Raw genomic sequence first — 25,075 nt, 5'->3', positions numbered from 1 at the left:
ACTTCATAGTCCTGAGGTAATCCCGGCACCTGTCCTCATATGACCCATAGTCCTCCTTGGTGAAGGCCTCCAATGACCATTTCGCATCACTGTTTTCCTCCTCATCAGCGGGAGCCATGCCCACACTGGCAGTCTGCACTCCCACACTGACAGTCTGTACTCCGGCGGACTGGTCTCCCACACCGGCGGTCTGCACTCCCACACCGGCGGACTAGTCTCTCACACCGGCGGACTGGTCTCCCACACCGGCGGTCTGCACTCCCACACTGGCAGACTGGTCTCCCACACTGGCAGACTGCTCTCCCACATCGGCGGACTGCTTGGAGGTCTCGACAGCTGCAAACCTTGGTGAAGAAGAAGGATCTTCTGAAGTTGTTTCCCGCAGAAGTCTGTCTCGGACGAAGAGTTCACTCCATGCTCGTGCTCCCTCGGCACTGCGAGCCGTGCGAGTTGATGCTCTTCCGTCTGAATTTTCTTCCCTCGGCGAACACAAATTCAAGAACTCCTCCCGTGCTTCTTCCACCAATTCCACCCACTGCCGAGTCTCCTCCAACAATTCCTCCACGCTTCGGTTTCCATCGGCAATCTTTTGAAATCTCCGTCGACGTTCGACTTGCTATGCCAGAATTAAATTCTCTTGCGCAGTACGGATTCCATCTTTTCTCTTCGTCTTATTTCGACTCTTGTTAAGCTGATTTGGCATTAATCTTCATTCCTCCCACCTTCTCGATTCATAAGGCAACGGCGCCAAATGTTTACCGTACAGGTAAAGAAATCAACGCATACAGACAATAATAGCAGAATAATATTCGCATATGCCAGAACATACATTAGGCTTCATAATATTCGCAATAGCAGATCATTGATTTACAATGATCCTAGACGGGATATAAATACTACCGCCGAACCTTCCCAAGGGAGTCCGTCGGCCACAAATATTCTATCCGCTACAAACTATTTACCGACGACGTCGGCTACAGAATACAGAAACACCACCGGACCCATCCAGTCGGCTAACAGTCTGTAATAGATATGTGTTTCTTTGAAACCATTCCACGTTGAACTGGAAGTGTGTTGAAGTTTGAGTTTGTGTCGTCTCAGAGTGGCTTCATCTTAATGAAACTTTCAATATTTAAGAACCATAAATTTGGACGAGCTCGAGAATTATAGCAGCCTCAAGATGATATAGTTATAGATCTTGTAACCTTTCCCTCGCCTGTAGTCTAAAGAACCTATCAAATGTAGGTCTGGCTCCTATTGCTATTTCTATCAATTTTAAGTCCTCTCACTATGATTGTAAATCATTGGTCTTGTTAGCTATGTGCTAATGAAGGAGAAATATTACTCTTTGATGGCTCCCTCAGGAAATATTGTTGACTTTGTCGCCTTTTGAATACAAGGCATGCTAGGCACATAGGCACCTCCTGTTCAATTTTCAATTTACTCAAAAGTAATGCTCAACAAGAATACACTTGGCCAATATTACGCTCAGGCATTTAGCAATCATTTCTTCAATCCCGTTGAAACTGTCTCCCAGATTTATAACACTCTGGAGCTGTCAATTTAGCCAGGAATATCCCAACAACATAGAATAATAGCTGTGCTAGAAATCACTTGCTTAGTTTAACTCTCATCCAGATGCACATGCATGTGCTATACTAGCATAAGACACTTCACTATTTTCCCAACACTATTTGTAACCATAGAATTTCTTGTCTACTTGTTCCAAGAAGATAAAACGACCATCAGTTCACCCTTACATTCCTATCAGCGCAACAAAAGAGTCAGCCAAAGATATATTGGAATATACAACCTCCACCATTTGTTTAAGAACTTCATAGCTCGTATGAAGAACTCAAACCAACTTAGATAGAATGCTATATTCTACGATTCTTAAATCATACGCAATGGTTGACGATTGTCCTTGGCTCTGATTATAGTCATTCTTGTTGCTTCTCTACTAAACATTCTTGCCTCGAGCATTTTGGGACTTCTCTCAACCCAGTCTCTTACCCGTTCTCTTTCATTGCAAGGATTTAAGAATGGTTCGAATATGGCTTCAGTCATTGTGATTTTTGCCTAGATAATCCAAAACATTATCAGATAAGGAAGAAAATATTTTATCTTTGTCCCCATGAGATATATGTCATTATCCGTGCTTCTGATGTTTTTATCAAATATTAACCACGACGGAAAATATAAATTACATGGCAATTTATTTCAAAATTGCCTAATCAAATATAAACCACTCCACCATAAGTCCATATCAAAAAATAATTTTGGAGTATAATCTTCAACACGGGACTTCAAATATATTATTATTGTGCTCCAAAACATACTCCCATTCTCTTAAGACTTAACTTTAGTAATGGCCCCCCCAAAAATATTATTTTGCCAATTTGAATAGGGAGGACTAGCACCAAGCTTTCTAATATTCTACCTTAGTTCTATATGACAAACAATATAGAGCAATACTGTTCATGAGTAGCATCGGTCAGATCACTGAAGACTGCAACTGTACCATTCATGTGCATATTGTCTCACACCTGATGAGCATTCCGCTGATCTTGAACTTGTTCTATCATTCTAACCAAAATGAATTCCTTGCATCGATATATATTTAGATCGGGTATGTATTGTCTTAAGTCATAGTTAGTACTCACTAACTAATCAAGTCCTTAAGGACTGGATTAGTTAGTGAATACTAACTATGACAAATTGTACCTCTTGGGGTTGGTAGATCATAACCGATGATTGCAACCTTTGATTATATTATATATGCAAGATCGATGAAGGAAGGTAATCATCGAAATCAATAAATGATCAATACCTTCAGCAGATCGATATAAAATCATATTGCTTATCATCATCCATTTACTATCTGATTTATATTGCACTTGCAGTTCACATACCACTGTCTTCTTGCAGATCGAGACTCAGAATTAGAGATTAACTTAATTGCAGATCGGGCTCTTGCACTCAGTGATACTACTGCAGAACATGCTCTTACATACAGGGCGATTCATATATATTGGAGGCATTAAAGATTGAAAACATTACTCAGCTTTGATAAAGGTACATCTGCTCTTATACCTATAAATAAAAGTGTAAAACTTAATTAGTAACCTGTGATTGAGAGAAAAGAACATACAATATGATAGAAGCTTAATTCAATTACAGGGTATCAGAGCCATGGTTATAACAAATCAAAATTAATCTTGAGAATTCAAATTGCATACCTTTAACATATACCTTTAACATATCAAATTCATCTTTTAAAATGACAAGTGCAATAAGACTCAAGGAACGCCTTGAGGGAGAAAATAACTTCACAGCATGGAAGCTACAAATCATGATGGTATTAGATGAAAACAAAGTAGACTCATTTGTTAAAAACAAAAGTACTGAGCCTGAGAATGAGCCAAAAAAATCACAATGGATTGAAGACAATAAAAAGGCTATGAAATTACTAGTGGATTTAGTAAGAAGTCACATTGTGCCTATTCTAGCAAAACAAACAACTGCATACCTCACACTCAAATCACTAGAAAACACATTTGAGGTAAATAATACCGGAAGAAATCTTGCACTAAAAACACAACTGAATCACATAAGCATGAACAAAGGTGAATTTGCAAATGTTTACTTTGTGAGAATTATAGAATTAAGAGATGAACTGTCTAATGTTGGATATGAAATAGACAATAAGGAATTATCTCTAACAGCACTAGGTGGCCTTCCAAGCTCATGGGAACCATTCAAACAAGGTATTCGTGCAAGATCAAAACTCCCTAAACTAGACCAAGATCTGATTGTCTACAAGAAGCTAGGTTGTTACTAAAAGGAATCAACAAAAGTCCTTAGATGAAGACATAAAAGTTCTTAATACAAATACAAAGAAGAAAGGAAAGAAGAAGAACTTCAAAAGAAAGAAGAATTTTCATGGGAAAGGAAAATATAGAAAAGATACTTCACAAGTTTAGTGTTTCAGATGTGACCAATATGGGCACTATGTTTTAAACTGTCCTGATAGGACAAAGAAACAAGCATCTTATGCCCATGTTGGAAAAGTAAACTCACAAGAAGAATCTGAAAAGTTTTTATTTTATGCAACACTATCAAATCAAGTATCAAACAAATCAAGCACTTGGGTAATTGATAGCTGATCATCCAGACATATTACGGGATTCCAAGAAACTATGGAAACTATGGTAGAATAAACTGACGAAGAAGTGCCAATCAGGGATGATTCTGCATATCTTGTAAAAGGAGTAGGGACATGTACCATCAAACTAGAATTAGGCATGGAAATTCAACTAAAACATGTACTATACGTACCTGAAATCAAAAGAAACTTAATATCTATCTCAGCTCTTGAAGATAATGGATACAGAATCACATTCATGAATGTGAGAGTTTTGCATTGGCATAAATCTCGCACATTTAAGAAAACCAAACTCCATAGGAATAAGGCAAGGTTATCTATATAAACTGTGTACCGAACGTAAACAAGCTCTCATTCTTGAATCTCCTGACATAAATGAAATACAGCACAAAAGATTAGGACACATACACTTTTGAGCCTTAAATTCAATGGATAAATTGGTGATTGGACTACCCAAACTAAACTCCTCCTATTGTGGAACATGCAAAGGATGTGCTCTAGGGAAAAACACCAAAGGATCATTCCACACTATTTCAAGCAAAACCAAAAATATATTGGAACTAATCCACTCTGACCTTTGTGGACCTATGTCAACACCCTCCAAGGGAGGAGCCCTATACTATGTAATCTTCATAGATGACTTCTCAAGGAAAACATGGATATATTTCCTAAAATATAAAGAATCTGAAGAAATCCTAAAAAGATTCAAAGAGTTCAAAGCTCTAACTGAAAATTTCTTTGGAAAGAAAATTAAGACTTTGAGAATTAACAATGGGATAGAGTACACTTCAAAATTGTTCAAAGAATATTGTGTTAGTTCAGGGATTAAGAGGGAGTTCACTGTACCCTACAATCCTTAACAAAACGGGGTAGCTGAAAGAAAAAATAGAACTATTGTGGAGGCAGCAAAATCCATGATATTTGATCAAAATCTAGATTCCTCCTAGGCAGAAGCATCTAGAGCAGCTGTTTATATTTAAAATAGATGTCCACATTCCCATCTTGATAACAGAACTCTTGAGGAGACCTTTAGCGGACATAAACTTGACATAAGCCATCTAAGGATATTTGGCTGCCCAGTGTACATTCATGTACCCAAAGAGAAGAGAACAGAACTATAACCTCCGGAAGGAAAATAATCTTTGTGGGATAGAGTGAAACATCAAAAGCATATAGAATATTCATTCTTGGATAAAGGCAAATAGAACTTAATAAAGATGTTATATTTGAGGAAGATCTTTCTTTTAAAAGGGCAAAGAATTATGATGACTTAGAAAGTCAAAATCCTATCATAAATAAAGATATATGTTCTACTCCTAAAACAAAGTCAGAACATCTTGAAGACATCTCATATGAAAGTCCACCTGAATCTGAGAATCAGAACGAGTGTCGTGATGAAGATCAAAATTCCAACAAAAGGAAACAACCACATTGGGCTAAGAAAATGTAGACGGAAGCTGAAAATTTTGCAGCACCTAATGGAACATTTGGGAAAAGCAAAAGACCCCACAAACTAACATATAAAGCATTAATGACTGAAATTCTCGACTTTGAACCTACCAATGTTGATGAAGCCCTCAAACAAGCAGCCTGGAAGGATGCTACGACAATAGAATACCACTCCATCTTAAAGAATGATGTTTGGGATATAGTTCCTAGACCAAAGGGAAAATAAATTGTTTCTTCCATATGGTTGTTCAAAATTAAACATGCTACAGATGGTAGCATAGAAAAACACAAAGCACATTTTTTTGCCAGATGATTCTCTCTGAAGGAAGGCATTGACTACAAGGAAATGTTTGCACTTGTAGCTCGATATACCTTTGTTCGAGTTGTTCTAGCTATTGTAGTAGCCAAAGGTTGGAAGGTTCACCAAATGGATGTTAAGACTGCATTTCTAAATAGAACAATAGAAGAAGAAGTCTATCTAGAGCAACCTGAAGGATTTATAGTTCATACTACAGAAACTCATGAATGCAAATTAAAGAAGACTCTATATGGACTTAAACAGGCTCCTCGAGCTTGGTATGAAAGGATTGACAAATACCTTATGAGATTAAAATCTCAAAGAATGTTGCTGATCCAAATCTCTACTTTAAATGTATTAATGGTGAAATGCTAATTTTAATTCTTTATGTTGATGACCTATTACTCATAGGAGAAGATAACCTTATTGTGCAGTGCAAAATAGATTTAACTTCATAATTTGAAATGAAAGATTTGGGAATTCTAGACTATTTTCTAGGTTTAGAAGTATGGTAGAAACTTGATGGTATCTTTCTGAGTCAAGGAAAATACACTGTTGACATACTTAAAAGATTTGGAATGTTGAACTGTAGACCTATGTCCACTCCCATGAGACTAACTTGCACAAATTAAAAGATTCTACATCAAAATCCAAATTTGTAGATCCTACACTCTATAGACAGATTATTTGATCACTTATGTATTCTGTCAACACTCGACATATGCTATGCAGTAAATGCTTTAAGTTAGTTCATGTGCGAGCCTTGTGAAATTCATCTTGTTGCTGCTAAACATATTTTGAGATACCTGCAGGGTACTATTGGATATGGCCTTAAATACAAGAAGACTGATCTTGATCTACGTGGATTCACTGATTCAGATTGGGCTGACAGTGTGGCAAATTGGAAGAGCACATATGAGTATTGTTTCAGTCTAGGATCTGTTATGATCTCTTAAACAAGCAAAAAACAATCCTTTGTTGCACAAAGCTCTACTAAAGCAGAATATATTGCAGCTGCTTTGGGAGCTAGAGAAGCCATATGTCTTAGGAAGCTGATTGTGGGACTATTTGGAAAACCTCTATTGACTACTAGTATTCTATGTGATAATCAAAGTTATATCAAGCTATCAGAAAATCCAGTATTCCATGATCAGTCCAAGCATATTGAAATTCCTTTTCACTATGTCAAAGATATGGTAGAGAGGGAAGTCATTTATTTAGAGTATATTAACACTAGTGATCAAACTGCAGACATTCTCGCCAAGCCTCTTTCTAGAGTTAAAGTGGAGAACTTTAGAATGAATCTTGGTATGATTGAAATGTTATCGAGACTCAGTCTCTAGAATTATTTCATTTATAAAATTATATATATTAAAGATGTTTAATGTGTAAACTCTTTTGTCATATGTGTGACGCTATGACTTATGGGCCCTCTTCCTATATACATTACGTTAAGATGACTATCTTTCTAATAATGTACGACTTTACAATGTTTCCTATCATGATGGATATCATGTGACATGATATCGTTATGTAGGTCATGATAGTAGGATCTTTTGAAACATTTTGATAAGATATTATGAGACATGATGTTTTCAAATCATTATGTTCCTTATGAGATGATCTTTGTGGGACACCATGATATGTTATGGTAGACATCATGCTATGTGATGTTAGTGCACATACCATAATCTGGATATATGAATGTCATGTGACTTGATGTTTAATATACTCCTTGATATCACGAGTAAAACTCACTCATTCTTAGTTATATTCCCTAGCTAAGAGAAAGTGTTGATGAGTAGCATCGGTCAGATCACTGAAGACTGCAACTGTATCATTCATGTGCATATCGTCTCACACCCGATGAGCATTCCACTGATCTTTACTCACTAACTAATCAAATCCTTAAGGACCGGATTAGTTAGTGATAGTAACTATGACAAATCATGCCTCTTGGGGTTGGAAGATCATAACCGATCACTACAACCTTTGGTTATATTATATATGCAAAATCGATGAAGGAAGGTAATCATCAAAATTAATAAATGATCAATACCTTCACCAGATCGATATAAAATCATATTGCTTATCATTGTCCATTTACTATCTGATTTATATTGCACTTGCAGTTCACATATCACTGTCTTCTTGCAGATCGAGACTTAGAATTAGAGATTAACATTATTGCAGATCAGGCTCTTACATTCAGTGATAGTACGCTCTTACATATAGGGTGATTTATACGTATTGGAGGCATTAAAGATTGAAAACATTGTTCAGCTTTGATAAAGGTACATCTGCTCTTATACCTACAAATAAAAGTGCAAAACTTAATTAGTAACCTGTGATTAAGAGAAAAGAACATACAATTTGATAGAAGCTTAATTCAATTACAAATACATATATTTCGTCTCTACACTATTGTCCAGTTTGTGCTCAAAATTCAATTTTTTGATTCAGCCTCCAGTTCATTAACTTGCCACAATAGCTTGTCAATAGGAAAAAACTCATTCCCTGAAATTCCAGTCTTACAAATAGTGTAGAGGAAGAAGTTACAAATGATTTCCTAACCCGAATCTACATTTCTTCTCCGTTTGCAAGGAATGCCCCATTTTCTAATCAATGTTTTTTTTTACCTTTCTCTGGCATCAGAATCAATGATACCACAAGCAAATACAAAATATCATATTGGAATCAATCTGGTGCTAATATCTCTTGAAAATTTCTCTCCAAAAATACTTCTGAAATATTCTTAAATTTGTCTTTAATAAAACCTATCTGTAATTGTGACTTTGAGTAAGCCCTCACAGGCCGGCAGAAAAACCAGCTATGATACCACTATAATATCCTATACGGATATTTGCTTTAATTTTTCCTCCAATAAATTTCAGAATCATAAACAAGAATTTATGCAATAATAACCAGCAAGTAACCAATAAATAATCAACAACATTAACCAGTAAATAAGTAGCAAATACTCCCGAATTCATTATTGCATTATAAACCAACAATACAATAACAATCCAATCGTATAAACAGCGATAATAGTAAGATTGGATAATTATAAATAAACCTGAAAAACAACTATAAACTCCGTCACGAATTCACCGCAGAAAATGAATCAGGATTATGTCCAATCCACCAAAGAAGACTTGAGGGTTTGCATCCTCAAATCTGAATAGAAGCTAATCTTCCTTAATTTCCCCAAGAGAGATCTTCAACTAAATTAATAACCAAGCATATCCAAATGAGCTCCTTGTCCCTCTTTTAAAGTCTGAATGTGTGACTCTCGAGCTTCCTTTCCTCCCTTTCATCTTTTTCCTTCTCACCTTTTAACTCCCTTTATAATATTAAATTGACCCATTTTATGATGTTGCTTTAAGCTCTCATAAGCCAAGTTTAATATTTTATGAATTTAACTTTGGAATTCCTAATGTCCTAGAGAGGGGACATGACAAAGCATCATTTTTGGAGGATTGGAATCCAGTTTCTAGGATAAGGAGGTACTTATTTCAGCAGAGCATGTTACCGTTATTTCTGCTCAATGTTTATAGACTTGATGCCACCATTGTCATTGTTGCAGCTATTTTGGGAATTATAAGCAATAAATTGGCATAATGACATTACTTGTAAATGTGAATTAGAGACATTGTTTATGCCAAATGCTATGATGTTTGTCATGGAATGTAACACAAATAAATGGATTGGGTATTTTTGTATCTAGTTACAATATTTTTTTCAACATTGCTGCAAAAAAGAATAGTAATTTTGGAAGCAAAAACAATATAAATAGTATTCTTTTTGTTTTCTTTTATTTGAAATTATGTCATTTGCAGTTTTTATTTTTATTTTTAAACATCAAAATAAAAAGAACTAAAAATAATTGGGATTAAATTTCCTTTGAAAACTAAAGATGAAGTTCCCATGATTTATAAAAATGAAATGTCTATATTTAATAGAAAAAACTGGGATTTAGGAAATAAAATGCAAAATACCCCTTGACTTGTGATACTCATGACTTTACTCGAAGAATTACTTTCCTTCTTTCATTAGTGCACCAAGAATATTTTCATCATTCACGTTTGATTTATCACAGGCTGGTAGCGTCTGTGATTTCCTTCATGCATCAGGCTTGCAAAGGAGTAGTTAAAAAAGATTCAAGAACAAAGTGTAGGATACTGGAAATTGCCACCAGAGATTTCCATCTTTTTTTATAGACATATTTTCACATTTTTGTACCTTCAATTTCCGTTTCTTTTGTTTTTTCACATTATGCATGAGGGCTAGGGCTTTGTGCAGTATCTTTCCCGCTTCACTTTTTTGTCACACAAACAGTGTTATTTCCACATAAATAATAGTGGATTTCTTGTAATGGTTTCCGAGCTTTGGATGTGACAAGAATAATAGGGCACAGCATAGGTTTTGATGTGGGTTTTGTATCACTACATAACATATTAGTAATTGGATATCCGATATGGAGTATCAAACATACAATTCCTCTCTTGAAAAGTTATTGCTCATGGGATATGAGAATAACTCTAATGTTCCTTACACTTGTGGATACTCACTCAGTTTTATTGATGTGATTTGCTAGTAATCACGTAGGTGACCTTACGCAAATTGTTGAGGATGACTTGGACTTTGGTAGGATGATGGAGATGGTGGTTCGGTATGGATGCTAGATGGTGTTGATGGGAAAGGTGATAGTGGTGGAGGGTGAATGGTTCTTATGACTGGTATCTTTCTAACTTTCTATTCTAACCCCTAAATTCTAAGTCCTAAACTTCTTGCTATCCTACTCCTACTCCTATGGATGGAAGACTAGCAAATGAACTGGGATCGAATCTAATGAAAGCTAACCAACGGCTCCACCTTCACAGATGCAATAATTCAAAGGAAAAATACACTAGTTTGCACTCAAAGCTTCCCAACAAGCCGCTAGGATGCTAGTGGTCTAGTATTGATCCATATCAAACATCTACTAATGCTACCATGCAACTATCCATCTACTTTACTCTTACTTAGCAACTTGGAGTGAAATTTGCTTCAAAACTTGAAAAGAAATCTACTCTAACTATTTGGAAGTAGAAACCATGCAATAATCCAAAGGCTCTTAATCACCATGCAAGTCACAACAATGAGAAAGAAATAGCGAATTTTGGCATTATCTTATGCAACAATTTTCTTCGACCATTACAAATGAGAACAAATGGCCTTATATAGAGGCCAAAATGTACAACCGACGGTAGAGATAAAGAGGCAAAACTGACAATCCAAATTGAGTCCTAGAAACCCTAATTAAGGTTGCCACCCCATTGGCCAATGAGAAGTTGCCACCTTGTCAATGGACCAATGGAAAAAGTGTAAAAGTGGCAACTAATGAGAAGGCACCAAAATGGTGGCCAATCAAAAATAGACACTTGTCCTATCCTAGAAGAAAGAGAAATTGCCACTTGGGCTTACATCAAATGATCTTCTAATATAACTCTCCCTTTTTCTTTCATTCTTTTAGCTAAGGCAATAAATCTAGCTAGCCTTTCGTTGACTTCTTCCATGGGAGGACAAGGTGTATGCTTTATCTTGAGTTCAGCCGATTTCATCATGTTGCTCGCTGCCTATAGTGTCTTCTTATGATCCTTCTCATATTCTTTTGCAAATCCAATAAAGGCATTGAGGGAGGAAAAGGTGCTCAAATGTTTCTTCTTGATAGCAACCTTTCCTAACGCATCCAATCTTGATCCAAGTCTTGTCTCATTGATATCCTCTTCTCTAATGTCTTCAAAATCAAGCGCCATCCCAACGTTGCTCATCATGGTTGAAATGGAGGTGTCAACACTTAGGCTGTGTTGTGCAACTGCTTTCTGTATCTCTTTGAGTGTTCTCAATCTGGTAGTCAAGGTGACAAACCAAGATTCAACCATACCCAATCCTCTCTCATCAACCAACTTGGCCTTCTCCAAATATGCCTCTGGTAGCCCAATGAACACCTGTAGCCTGGGAATAGCTAGATCTTTGGTGGGAAGGAAATCCTTCCACTCTTTGTCAAATAATTTGAACTTGTTTCTAACTGTCACTAATGACTAGAATGTCGAGATGAAGGAAGGCAAGAAATTTCGCCCATCTTGGATTGTATCATGGATCCAACCCTTGACTTCATGTAGCTGAGCCGATATCTCTTCTAGGTTGCTCCCACTGTCTTGAGGAAGGGCTGCCTGGTGCAACTGTTGGATAGGTTGGCAATCCCTCCAATACTTGTTCTCGGCCTCCAACTTTACGATTCTTTCATTTGCCTTCCTCAACCTTTCTTTGATTGAAGCTATACCATCCCGAATCTCTTCACATTCCATATCATCTATGTTTCTTCCCAAGTTGTGTTCTACTGTCTTGTATTCCTGGGCTGCAATCTCATCCACTACCTTATTGACTAGTGGTATAGCAATCTGAACCTTTCGGTGACCATCATTGTCACTTCTGATTGCCTTTGCCACCGTCTTTTCCATTTGTTTCTAGCTCTCGCTATCACCCTTTTCTATTAATCCTCGGATGTCTTCCGCCGTTCGGACAGTTACCACCTCACCTTTTGGCATAAGCATTTGCCTTAACCATTGTGGCACAGGTTTGACTAACAAAGCATCACCAACGGCCTCGAGTGCTTGACTTATTGCCTCAATGTCAATCGGCCCATCTTCTTCTCCACTAGTTACTACCATATCATCTCCTTGGTTTTTTGAGAGAGGGGAATACTCGATGCTCTCATTGTAACCACTTGATTTTGAATCAGAGCTTACTTCTACTGCGGCCCCTTTATTACTTGAATTGACCTCTTTGCTTCTAGCCTTAATGTCATGCCCAAACTACGAGAGAGCAAAAACACACAAATATTTTTTTTAAAAAATTAAAAATTATTATAATGCTCAACTTGATAAGATTGTGATAACAGTTAAAATACAGGTTCTCTACATTACGTCTTAAGATTATAAACATGAGGACGGTTGCATCGTTAAGGTTTTGAAACTTTCGTTATTATAATGATATAGACAAAAGCTTATGATATTACATTAACATATAGTGATATGCGAAATTTACTTAAATAACAATGAATATGAAAAGAAAATTAATTAAATAAATTCCCCATTTAAACTTATTTCAAAAAGGCAATCAACCCTTCTATACTTTATTTAATTAGGACGGACTAAAACGATTATTAAAACAAAACACTACTAACTATTCTTAAATTAAATTAACATTAATGATAAAACTAACTAAATTACATTAAATTTAACTAATTCAAAAGTAATAACCATTTAATCAATAACATAATGTAATGATAAAACATAAGGTATACTACTAACTAAACAATTTTAATAAATTAAAACGTATTTGTAATTAACATGCTAACTCATATTATTTCACAATTTAAGATAAATTTAACTAACTTAAAATAAAACTATATTAATTTTAAAAAAATTAAACGAAAAACTATAACAACTAACTAATAAACTAATGACAAGGTAAAAACTAACATACATTATAATACAAAACTATATCTAAATGAAAACTATCTAATTCATAATAAAACATATGCTAAAACTTAAACTAATTTAGAAACGAAACTAAATAATAAATAACAATTTTAAAATTTACACTATTAACAAAAGGCAAAACAAAATAATCTAACATCTAACTAATTTATTAACAACTAAATTAATCTAAAACTAAACTAAAATAACATATCCACTAACATAAACTACAACAAAAAAAAACTAATGCTAAAGTTTAATACTAACCTAACTACTAAAATTTCCCACCACATCCTATACTACTTCCCTCCAAACCCCATAACACTTAACTATTAATACTAACTCTAACCTATACAACACTAAACCCTACTCTAAACTAACTTTTTCCCCCTCCCTTAGGCCCCCCTACACCCCCTGCACAAGCCGATAGGCATGAGCGCTTCCCAAGAGCTGCACTTGGGACAGCGCTCTGCCCAAGGTTGTACAGTGGCAGGCCTTCCAACTCATGCGATCCAATGCAGTGGAGGTAGTTTTAAAAAAAAAAACTTTTCACATTGTTTAAATCCACCAAAGATGGGTGAGTGCTCATATCAAAAGGGGATGGGACAAGGGGCAGGCTGACGTCACCCCCCCCCCCCCCCCCATGATTAAAGTTGACTTTGTCTCCAAGAGATACGCCTAAATTTAAGGGTTATGGGTGTGTAATTATGTTTTAAAGTTTATTTGGTAGGATAGGGTATTTCCTTAATTTATATGTCCATTTTTGTATTTATGTTATTTTTACTTTATTTTATTTAAACATGTAATATTAACAAGTTCAAGGGAATATTAATAGAATCCTTTTGATGCTCTGTGGCAAAAGACAATAAATCTTGCTCCTCATACAAAAGGCAATGAGCATTTTTGCTCTAAGAATAAATTTTCTCTAAGTATAATTTTTTTTTTTGAAATTGATTGATTTATTCAGAGGGGTTATCCTTTTTTTTAAAAGGTCTAATAGGAGCTATTACAAAATGAATATTCTAGGAATATGAATGGTCCATTTACTATAATGCAAGAATTGTTTTGCTTCCAATAATCCCGAACTGAACCTACATTCATAACATAAATTTCATTTTTTTCAACATAAAGGAAACTCAAAATTTTACTTAATTAAACCATCATCATTTTATCCTAATTTGATGTGCATCCATCAAAAAAAAAAAAAACGATTAAAACAAAAGGTAACCAATTATACTTAAACACCAATTTTATTGGCAAACCTGATTCAAAAGCTCAGCCGGGAAAGAATCAGGAAGAAAACCCGGCTTCATTACCAATCCAACAAAGTTTTGAGATACAAATTACATAGGATTTCAATCCTGAATTACAACACTTAAATGAAATTTCCTTAATGACTCTCAACAAGGGTTCCATATCCAATTCAGCAACACATTTCTACGAACCGTGGAGGAAACAAAATCTGATCAGGTGATAACAAGCATGACCAAGAAACAAATCAAACATGCAAAATCATACAAGGTTATCACTATATGATTCACAGTGAATCAACACTAGGGAAAGATGGATTCTTCCAACCAAGAGAAGTCAAGCACAACATCAAACAAATGCCCAATCAGGGCTATATACCAAGAACTTCCGTTCTTCCATTTCAACATACCAAAATCATACAAGTTTTGTGCTGACAGGCAGGGGCCCATAACACCCTACCCTTTCTCCCTCTTCTCATCCTGAGAAGAGACTCTACACTGGTTGGAGTCCGACTAAATAGACCTTTCCCAAAATTGGTCACTTCTGCCCTCTCCAAGGGTGAGTAATACCAAAACACCCATGCAAGAAAAACTCAAAATTGCAACCATAAGCATGAAAGGAAAACATAAAAAAAAAACACGGTTTTCAAAGCTTCCCAACATACCCACAAACATACAAACATTGAAACAACAACAAGATAGCATAAGCATGAAACAAGAATAAAATCTAAACAAGGGAGATGAGAAATCCAACCTTCACAAAGAGGTAATGGCAATGAACAAGTTTGAGTAGAGTTTCCTTCTCCTTACTTCAATCTTCAAGAACTCCTCTCTAAACGTAGAGATTGGGTAACAACCTCCCCAAGTCCAAGAAGGGCCTCTAAATAAGCCTCCAACTCAACCACCCAAAAGGAGCAATAACTACACCCACCCACTTACAATTCTAGAAACTCCTACCTCAACCCACACCATGGTTAAACACTAAGTGGAGGTGAGGTGAGGTAACTCAAGATAACCACTTGCAATTTTCGCACAAAGGTAAAATGAGACTTTTTGAGTGATCTCCAAAGTCAACAAAAGGGGCTTAGGGGTTGGAAAAGACCCCCAACCTATACCCATACCCCTTGGGTATAATTATCTCATGTTTTAAAGCCTTAGGAATAGGTTTAGAGCCACACAAAGGCTAGGAAATAATTAGGACCCACTAACAACTCTTAAAAAGCAGATTAAGCACTAATCTGGATTAGGGATGACTAACCTCGATTAAGAACCCAATTAGCAAACTGACACTAACTTATACCAACTTAGGTCCATGAGTTACACAACTAACCCTAACTACCACGCTGAGGAGCACAAACACTTCACGAGTGTCAAGCGACACTAACAGAACATGGTTACAAACATTAACATTTATTGGTCACAACAATAAAATACATACATCTTACAGTACAATACTTGAATTATGAACAAGGTTTCCACAAAAGGCACATAGGGATCAGTGCTATTCCTTCGTCGGTTTCCTCGGCTAAAAATATCTGCATACTCATTGCACACATCAGTAGCCCCGAAAATCACATGTACATATGTACGTATCAGAACTTTACATGAATTGAAACATTCATAAATCAGGGTTTCCTGCATCCTACTTATATCCTTAATCATAAATATTTCAAAATCAATGTGTTAATCCTACATTTTACTTAATTCATCACATACATATACATAAAGCATTAAATGACGGACATCAAATATCTGAAAATAACATCACACAACATGAAATAATATGATATGTTCAAGTATCTGATAATGTCTCGACATCTCGAGTCGAGAGTAACAAAAAGATAAAGTAATAACTAAGGCTACGAAGGGTCAGGGCGAGGCCTCACACTTAACTATGCTTTCTCTTGACGAAACTGTATGCTGTCTCTTCGCTAGAGGTTCCAGATTTCCCTTGCTTTTCTCAACCTCCAAAGCCCTCTTCTTGTCTCTGGCTGTTTCCTGTTGCCCGCTACTTCTTTCACCCTTCTGTCTGACTGATTCTATTGGACCTTCTTTTGGCTTCATCTTCTCATAAGGGGAATCCTTTGTCTTTGTAGCCTCCTTAGTCTTCCATTATACCACGACTCGATATGCAAATCGACTACTCTTGTAACTGCCTCCAAGGAAGGATCCTGATGATCATCCCAGTCTATAGGATTCAACTCTGTTCCTTCTACTGTATTATAATCTTCTCTCAACACATTTCCATCATCTTCTAGTTGATGGGGAATATCGAGGCCTCTCCATTTGATATCTCTCACGATGTTCACCAACAATCTTGAGAAAGCAAGCTTTCTCACATGAAAGTCATCTTTGGCATTGGCCCAAAAGTCCTCTATAGTGGGAACATGCTTAAATGCATTTCCATGAGATACCTTGATAAGACCATTAGGATCAAATCCTTGCCTTGCTCTATACCACTCTAGAAGATACCATTCCAATTCCTTGTCTACAGCTACAAAGGCAGCCTAATTGGGGCAACTATCATTGCCAATTCCGATTGAGAAGGTAATCCTTGTCTGACCTTCGTTTCTCATTATTCTATCATAGTGCTCAAGTTGCTTAGCCAATTCCATTAAAACTACTTTGTCGGGTGGGTATCTTGGAAGCCTCTTGGGACAAACTATGCTTCCTGCTACTTTAATGTAGGTGAATTTTGGAAATTGAATGAACCAACTTCCATACTTCTTTAGTTTTGCTTCTACTTCCGATGAGAGTTTCTTAGCTGGTGTCCCTTGTAATACTCTTACTATCTTTAGGGAAAAGGCATCACAAAACATTTTGTAATCTTTGTTGTTGTGCAAATGAAGTTGTGGATAGCATTCATGCACCAAATATTGCCCCGGCCCCTTGCCAACTTCTCCGAAAGCCTTAAGTCCCAGACTCTTATATAGTCTAGCAATTAGGTAAAATAGATAGGATCCCATATAGAATTGCTTTTGGTTTTGTACTGTTCTGAGTTGCAACTCTAGATTTTCACTTATGATCCTAGCCCAATCAAATCTTTTGTTTTCTTTTTTAATTTCATCAATGAAGAAGTATATCTAGTTTTCAAATTGGGTACGTTGAGCTAGGTCCATGATCCGGTTGAGAAGCACAATGAGATCTCCGTATTTTGACTTGAAGTCTGCCACTGTAGGTTTTGATGACTTAGTTACGCCTTTCTTTCTTTTGTGTAGCCAATCCTGCTTTAGATGTGTGAAATAGGCCTCCTGGTTATCTTGAAATGATTTAGCTGCTTGATTCATCATGACTACTATCATATTCTTGTACTGGGGAATGTTAAATGTTTCTTCAATCGCTTGTCCACCAATATTAGCCAACACCCTCTTCCCTTCATCAAAGATGATGGATTTATAGATTAGATCAAACTTGGATGCGCATTCCATAACCAATTCCGGACAGGGCAATATAGGAGGAAAAGTTGCTGCGTGCACAATTTCGCTTCTATATATCTTCTTTGCCAAGGGGGATTGGCCTTCCTTCAGTTTGTCCTTTACTTGTATCATGTTTACTACACCAACATTGGTATTGGTTATTCGTTTTATTTTCGAGAAGGAAGTTGTTTTGGGCATCATATCCTCTTTGTCTTTTTTAGTATTTGTTCCCTTAGGATTCTTGCTTGCACTACCATCCTCCATCTCGTCGTCCTATTACGAGATGGTAAAGTGGTGGACAATGAATGCAAGAAGAACCACGGGAGACAATATTTAGACAAGAACGAAAGAAGGAAGTCAGCTTAAGGACCCCTTTCAACTCTAAATGATTAAAAGTCACCTCTACCAAAATCCAAATCTTTCTTTCGGAATTTAGGATCAGACTTAGAATTTCAAATCCCTTGAAAATCAGAATTTTAATTTTTTGGATTGTCCACCTTTTGCCCCAAAAATCAGACTTTCATCATGTATCTCTTCTCCAAACTAAAATCGCCCAGGTTTGATGTAAAAAAAAAGTCCAAAATGGAGAAAATCAGACCTCCATCATAAATCACCTATGGCAAAAAATGAAAAAAATCAGATTTGCCCTCAAGAAATGCCAAGAGTGGAAAATTCTGCCCTCAAAAACCAATTCGCCCAAGCATGAAAAGTTTCCAATCTGCCCTCCAAATGTCTCCTAGGGCATAAATCGCAGCCCTAATAGAAGGATAAAAATCACCAAATAATGCACGAATCTGCCTCCAAAGAGAAATCGCCAAGGTTGAAAATGCTTAATTGCAAGCAAAATTGCCCAAAAATGCACAAAATCTCCCTCCCAAGAGAAACCGCCAAAGGAAGAGAAGAGCTGCTCCAAGATAAAATTCGCCCAAAATGAAGAGAGGACTGCCTTTGCCAAAATTGCCAACACCTTGAGGAGGAAGAGTGAGAAGTGAGGAGGAAAAGGGAAAGAGGCCTCCTCTTATACCCAACTTTCCTACTTTCCATAGCTGGCCGATTGGGACCCTAGGAGCAAGGAAATATTAATTAAACCACTAAAGCTGGCCCCCAATTAAATGCTTAGCACGAAATTAACTTTGCCATGATAAAATTTACTTTTTAAATTTGCCAATTAGACCAAAATTGCAAAACGAAATTAAATAATGCCTTGGAGATGCTAAATATTTCCATTTAATGATGATTTAGCAATTAATATGTCATTAAAATTGGATTTTGGCTAGCCAAAAACTATTTTTCCATATTAAATTACCAATTTTCATTAAAGGCTTAAAATTTTTCAAAGAAATTTTAATCCATTGAAGCCCATTTTTTTTGCAATTCAATTCAAATCGATTTTGCTAAGCAATTTTAGTTTCAAAAATAAAAATTATTTCTAGAGTCTAAAATCGATTTTGCAATTTGATCTCATCATCACAAAAATTAATTTGTTCACCAAAAAAAATTCAAGATTTTCCGAATAACTTAAATCTAACAAAAAAATTATTTTTGAAAATTATTCAAATTTACACAATTATGTCCAAACTTTCAAAAGAAAATGTCTAAGTACAAATTTTACAATTTTATCATGCCAAATGTGGTTCTTTGAAATTTGTCCAGCCTAAGGATGAAATTGGTCATTCTGGAAAATCAAGTTGAAACCGGGTGAAAATAAATCTAACCCTCCCTCCTTTGGCCTGAAGGTGTACAAGACTTAATAAGTTTTCAAAAATCAAATCAAATTTTTTTTGGACAACTCAAAAATTTGCCAAGGCAATTTAAAAAAAGGGGGTCCCCAATTGTTTTGGGGCGATGGTGTGAGAACCTCACAACAATAGGCAGGGCATTTTCGTCTGATTGCAGCTTCCTCTTACATTCAAGCCTTTATTGCATGCCTCTGCTTGAATTCACAGGAATTCTTTTCTCTCTCTCAAAATCGTGTTTGATTTACAAGCACTGGAAGAGAAAAATGCTTTGATACCCTCGTAAAATTGGAAGCAATGGCATTAATTTATTGATCAGCAGAAGTGGAATACATGCAGGAGATTATAGTCAGGCAGAGGAACAAATTGACCAACCGGCCAGGAACATAGGAACAAACTTATGATAATGATAATTGTTTTATTATTATTAACTTATACACAACAACGATTTAAGATACTTATTGTAAAATTATCTTGGTCTACCTAATGTGGTCATTTGCAGTAGCATGACAGTATATTTGGCTTGACCTTTCTGTCTATCAATATTGTAGAGATGGTTAGAGATAATATTTTGGGAAGTGGATATCCTTTGGTTCAATACTCTTGTTTGTACCAATACTTCATTTAGATTTTTGCAATTTTCAAGGTATTTACCAGTACCCTAATATATTTTAGTATGAGTAATTCCAGATCTCTCTTGAAATATTTCGTTTGATGATTTACAGGATAAATTTGATGCAAATAGATGGCTGGACATGTCTTTGGTTCACTTGTCCTCCAGGTTTGGATTTTATCAAAAGAATGATCCTTCTTCCTTTAGCTTGTCTCCAACATTTGCAAATTTTCCAGAGTTCTTTTTTCATTTACGCCGTTCTCCATTTGTCCAGGTATATATATATGCAATTTGTCTATGAATTTTTTTTATCGCCTTTGTGTAATTGCGAAATTTATGTAGGTTATTTGGGAATGATCTTGAAAGCCTACGAGTTATCAGATTGTCCCACTATGTTCATGAAGAGGTGTATTACAATAATGAGTCATTTTAAGACAAATGATGTACAATTGTTGGTAATGTTGAACAGGTTTCCAACAATAGTCCTGATGAAACTGCATATTTTCGGATGATACTTAACAGAGAAAATGTGAACAATTCCATTGTTATGATTCAACCATCATTGATGTCCTACTCTTTAAATTCACCTCCAGAGCCAGCTCTTCTTGATGTTTCTTCCGTTTCTACTAATCAGATCCTTCTATTAGATACTTATTTTTCCGTGGTTATTTTTCATGGAATGACTATTGCACAGTGGCGGAGGGCTGGATTTCAAAATCAACCAGAACACCAGGTAACTGAATTCTGATTCGTATTAAAACCCATTCTTCAAGATTTCAGCATTGTTCTCATAAGTACTAAGATAAAAGGAGTGTTTTCAGATTTTGTTTGTTAAGCTTGAGATCTACAATATGAGGTTTATTGGGTTTTGATGACAGTCTAGATCTGGATTGGGTCAGCGGCAGCGCTGGTCCTGGCCAGATGGGCTGGGTATGTCTGAGATGTACCTGGGCCATATCACTGGGCTGAGGGTTGGGTCCCAGGAAATTTTGAGAACACGTGGGAGTCAAAGATAAAACAACAAGACTTAGAACAAACGGCAACCAACCTTTAAAGTTCACGGTTTTAAAGAACTTGGAGCTTGGTTGAAAGCACTAAAATTAAGAAAAATAGCATGTTCTGTGAAAGATCTCTCAATCACCCCAGGTGCTGCCATTTGGAGACCATCCCCAGAACCATGCTGGTTTCAGAGCAAAGAACCAAAATTGTTTTACTGTGCTGGATGGAAATTTTGAATTTGGTTGAAAGCACTAAAATCAGGAAAACTTTCATTTTCTGTGAAAGATCCCTCAATCGCTCCAGTGGGCTGCCTTTCGGAGACCACCCACAGACTGATGCACTAGTTTTAAAATAATTTAGAGGTCATTTGGAAGCACTTTAATTATGAAATGAAACGTTCTGAGAAAAACCCCTCAATCACCCTGAGGGCTGCCATCTGAAGACTACCCCCAAACATGTGCTTTAGTTTTAAAAAGTACAGAACAAAAATTGTTTTATGCTGTGCAGGATGAAAATACAATCTTTTGTGCCTGGTATTTAGGATAAAATTTGATAAATTGAATTGTACTTTACTTTTGGTTTGCTGAGTCAATGCTGATGTAATGCTAATATGATTTTTGATTAACTTTATGATTTGACAAGTTAAATTTTATTATTAGTTGTCAACTGTCTTCCCATTTCTGCTTTCAATTTTTGTGCAAAATATGTGTTGTAAATATTGCGTTCAGTCTTTTAGAACTTATGTACTTGAAATATTGCAGCAAAGACAAAGTAAAAGGCTTAGGACCAGATTAGGTCAACTGCTATTTATAGTTTTAATATATTTTTTTAGATCATATAGTAGAAAATTCAATTCATAGTTTGGAAAATAGTTAAGAAAATAATTAGTTGATGAGTAGGAGATATTTCCACATCAAGTCAAATTGTGATATTGCTATAAGGATTTAATTGTGTATTTTGAGTCAAACTCATTGACCCATGTTTCATGAGTAGTGATTCAACACGAATCCATCTCTCATAAGAATAAATGGAACACTTAGCACTCACTGGATCTAGGTGATGCTCACAAAGGTGAAGCACTAGGACTCCCGGGAGGTCACCCATCCCAGTACTACTCCAGCTTGAGTGTGCTTAACTACAGAGTTTCCTCCATGGTTAAACCCACTTAGCTTGCAACCCCATTTGCAAAACCTTCACCAAGTGTTGTGCGTAATGAACCATTTATTAGAAAGCCCCTTAAGCTCATCAATTGATAAGTAGGAGATATTTCCACAGCAAGTCAAATTGTGATATTGCTATCAAGATTTAACTGTGTATTTTGAGTCAAACTCATTGACCCATGTTTCATGAGTAGTGATTCAACACAAATCCATCTCTCATGAGAATGAATGGATTTGGTTAAGTTCCACTTGCGGAGTGTATCATTTGAATTTTTATTCAAATACCTTCCTGTGAATAGGAATAACAACTTCACAGATCTCTTGTTGACCATCAAAAAGTAATTAGTCTCACAATGTCAGCAAAGTTGGCTGTAACATTTCTATCAAAGCGAATTGAAGAAATTAGAATGCTTCCTTGGAATAGGGGATGGGCTGAAGAATTGTGTCTAAATAATTGATCTATTTCCAAGCTCTCTTTAGACACTAAGTGTCCTCGAGCAGCATACGCTATGCAACAGAAAATGTTGATTTCCTTGGGTTCAAAGAAAACCAACTTCTATATTGATCAGATTTCAAAGAAAATCTCTCTCTCTCTCACATACACGCGCACGCACGCGCGCCTGTTGGGATTTATTGATCGCTTTCTGCAACTATACTAACATTGCTAGTGTTATTGATGTTTTCCAATGCACATTTGAATCTCATATAAATATGAGAGGACACGTCTCCATGGTTTAATCATCATTTAATTAATAATAATATTTTAACAAATATATTAATATATTTAACAATATCTATATATAAAAAAAATATTATATAATATATCTATTATATACTATAATATATATATATATTATATACAATAATATATATTATTTAACATGGATAACTATATATAGGAAATGATGCTTTACCAATGACAATAATGTATCTTAGATTTGAATCAATCTGACTGAAGCTACAACCTTAACACTCCCTCTTAGCTAGGGAGGAATTTGTGTAGAACACATTATGTTCTCAAGTATATGAAGAGATATCATCTTAGTATGATATTCTTGGAATGACATATTTAAGGATATCAACATAAATCCATCAACTTAAATGTTATCTTTCAATATAATCCAAAGTGTGATTCAATAAGAAATATCAATCATAATTCACCATACGTATAATCTTTTGGTATGTGCACTCACATCAAATGTTTGACGCCTACCAAAAGAATATTTTATATCCTAAAAGGATAAGAGTTATTTGAATTCCAAAACTCAAGAAATCACAATGTCATGGTCTCTATCGTGACAAGTATCATGATCTTTGGCACTCTGGGACATCAACTTAATGAAGTCCAATCATGATACGTTTGTTATCATGACTTCCGACACTCTGGGACAACAGTTTAATGAAGTTTGTCATGATAACAGGTCTACCATTTATTAGATCATCACCTTACAATGGTTACCTTCTGTTTATATATATCAATTATAGATCGTCACCTTTCATTACATATCATATGTGAAATAGTAACCATTATGAACCAAGTCAGAGGGTGGTACACGAGCTTTCACCTTAATTCTCTCTTATAGAGAAGAATGCATTACAAGGAATTTCACTTCAAACTTTTCCCTTATAGAGAAGAGATCACACTTCAAATTTCTCCCTCTGAACAACAAAATCCTAGGAAGTCAAGTCCTGTAGTTACTCCGTCAGAGCTGTCTTTGCCTAAAAATGTTTGCCGAACTCCCTCTGAATATGATATCAATCTTCTTGACTTTCTAGTGATAAGTCTTTACTTCCTCACTATGTACAAAGGAGTAGGCCCATCAAAATCATGCAGTCACACACGTATCTCTAGACTCCCTCTAAGAATCAATCTTCTAAGCTCCTGCGTTGCCTTGAAGAAGTGTCAGATGCCCTCTTAATGGAAGAATACTCATAATCTCAATCATTAGGAATATTTTCTTCAAGAGCCTTACTTTATCTAGTCTAATTATCAAATGACTAATGAATTCTAGATCACAACTTCTTTCGAGCTACTATCATAAGATTGAGCCTACACAATATTTTGGTAGCATGTGCGAAGTACCAACCTTCACTTCCTGCGAGAGCATCCTCAGACATAAAGGAAAAGATCAAGGCAAATAACTCTTATAGTATGTATAAAATTACAAATAAGAGAGACTATAATGAGTAGATAAATGTAATACTTAAGAATAATAAATACTTATATTTACATCAACATCCTTGATATTAATTTCTCTAATGAAGGTCCATGTGTATCAAATTAGAAAATGCGTTTGATGAGAATGAAACATTGGGTTAAGGTAATTATTCACCCCCCTCCCGCCCCACAACAATGTAAAATTCGCACTCATTCTATTTCATAGAGTTGAACCATTTCTTCCAATTTACTTTGGAGTGAGCCTATATTTTTTCTATAATCTTAGTGTATATTGTTTATCGTATGGG

The 25,075-nt window shown here is 35.8% G+C and overlaps 1 protein-coding gene across 3 annotated transcripts in view; it reads left to right on the top strand.

The window, feature by feature from the left end:
* LOC149530211 (protein transport protein SEC23 E-like) overlaps positions 1 to 25,075 on the top strand; it is a 300,314-nt gene that overhangs the window by 257,205 nt on the left and 18,034 nt on the right. For all 3 annotated transcript variants that reach the window (XM_089811665.1, XM_089811664.1, XM_089811666.1), the window contains exons 9-10: positions 20,563 to 20,724; positions 20,920 to 21,183. In XM_089811665.1, coding sequence (XP_089667791.1) covers positions 20,563 to 20,724; positions 20,920 to 21,183 — 426 coding nt within the window. The remainder of the gene's footprint in view (positions 1 to 20,562; positions 20,725 to 20,919; positions 21,184 to 25,075) is intronic.

The sequence above is a fragment of the Cupressus sempervirens genome, chromosome 11 (assembly GCF_028749045.1).
Source record: "Cupressus sempervirens isolate cs-2001-9-10 chromosome 11, ASM2874904v1, whole genome shotgun sequence".
In the NCBI taxonomy this organism is placed as follows: Eukaryota; Viridiplantae; Streptophyta; class Pinopsida; order Cupressales; family Cupressaceae; genus Cupressus; species Cupressus sempervirens.
The sequence above is the reverse complement of the archived record's forward strand: the minus strand, read 5'-3'. Positions and strand labels throughout refer to the sequence as shown.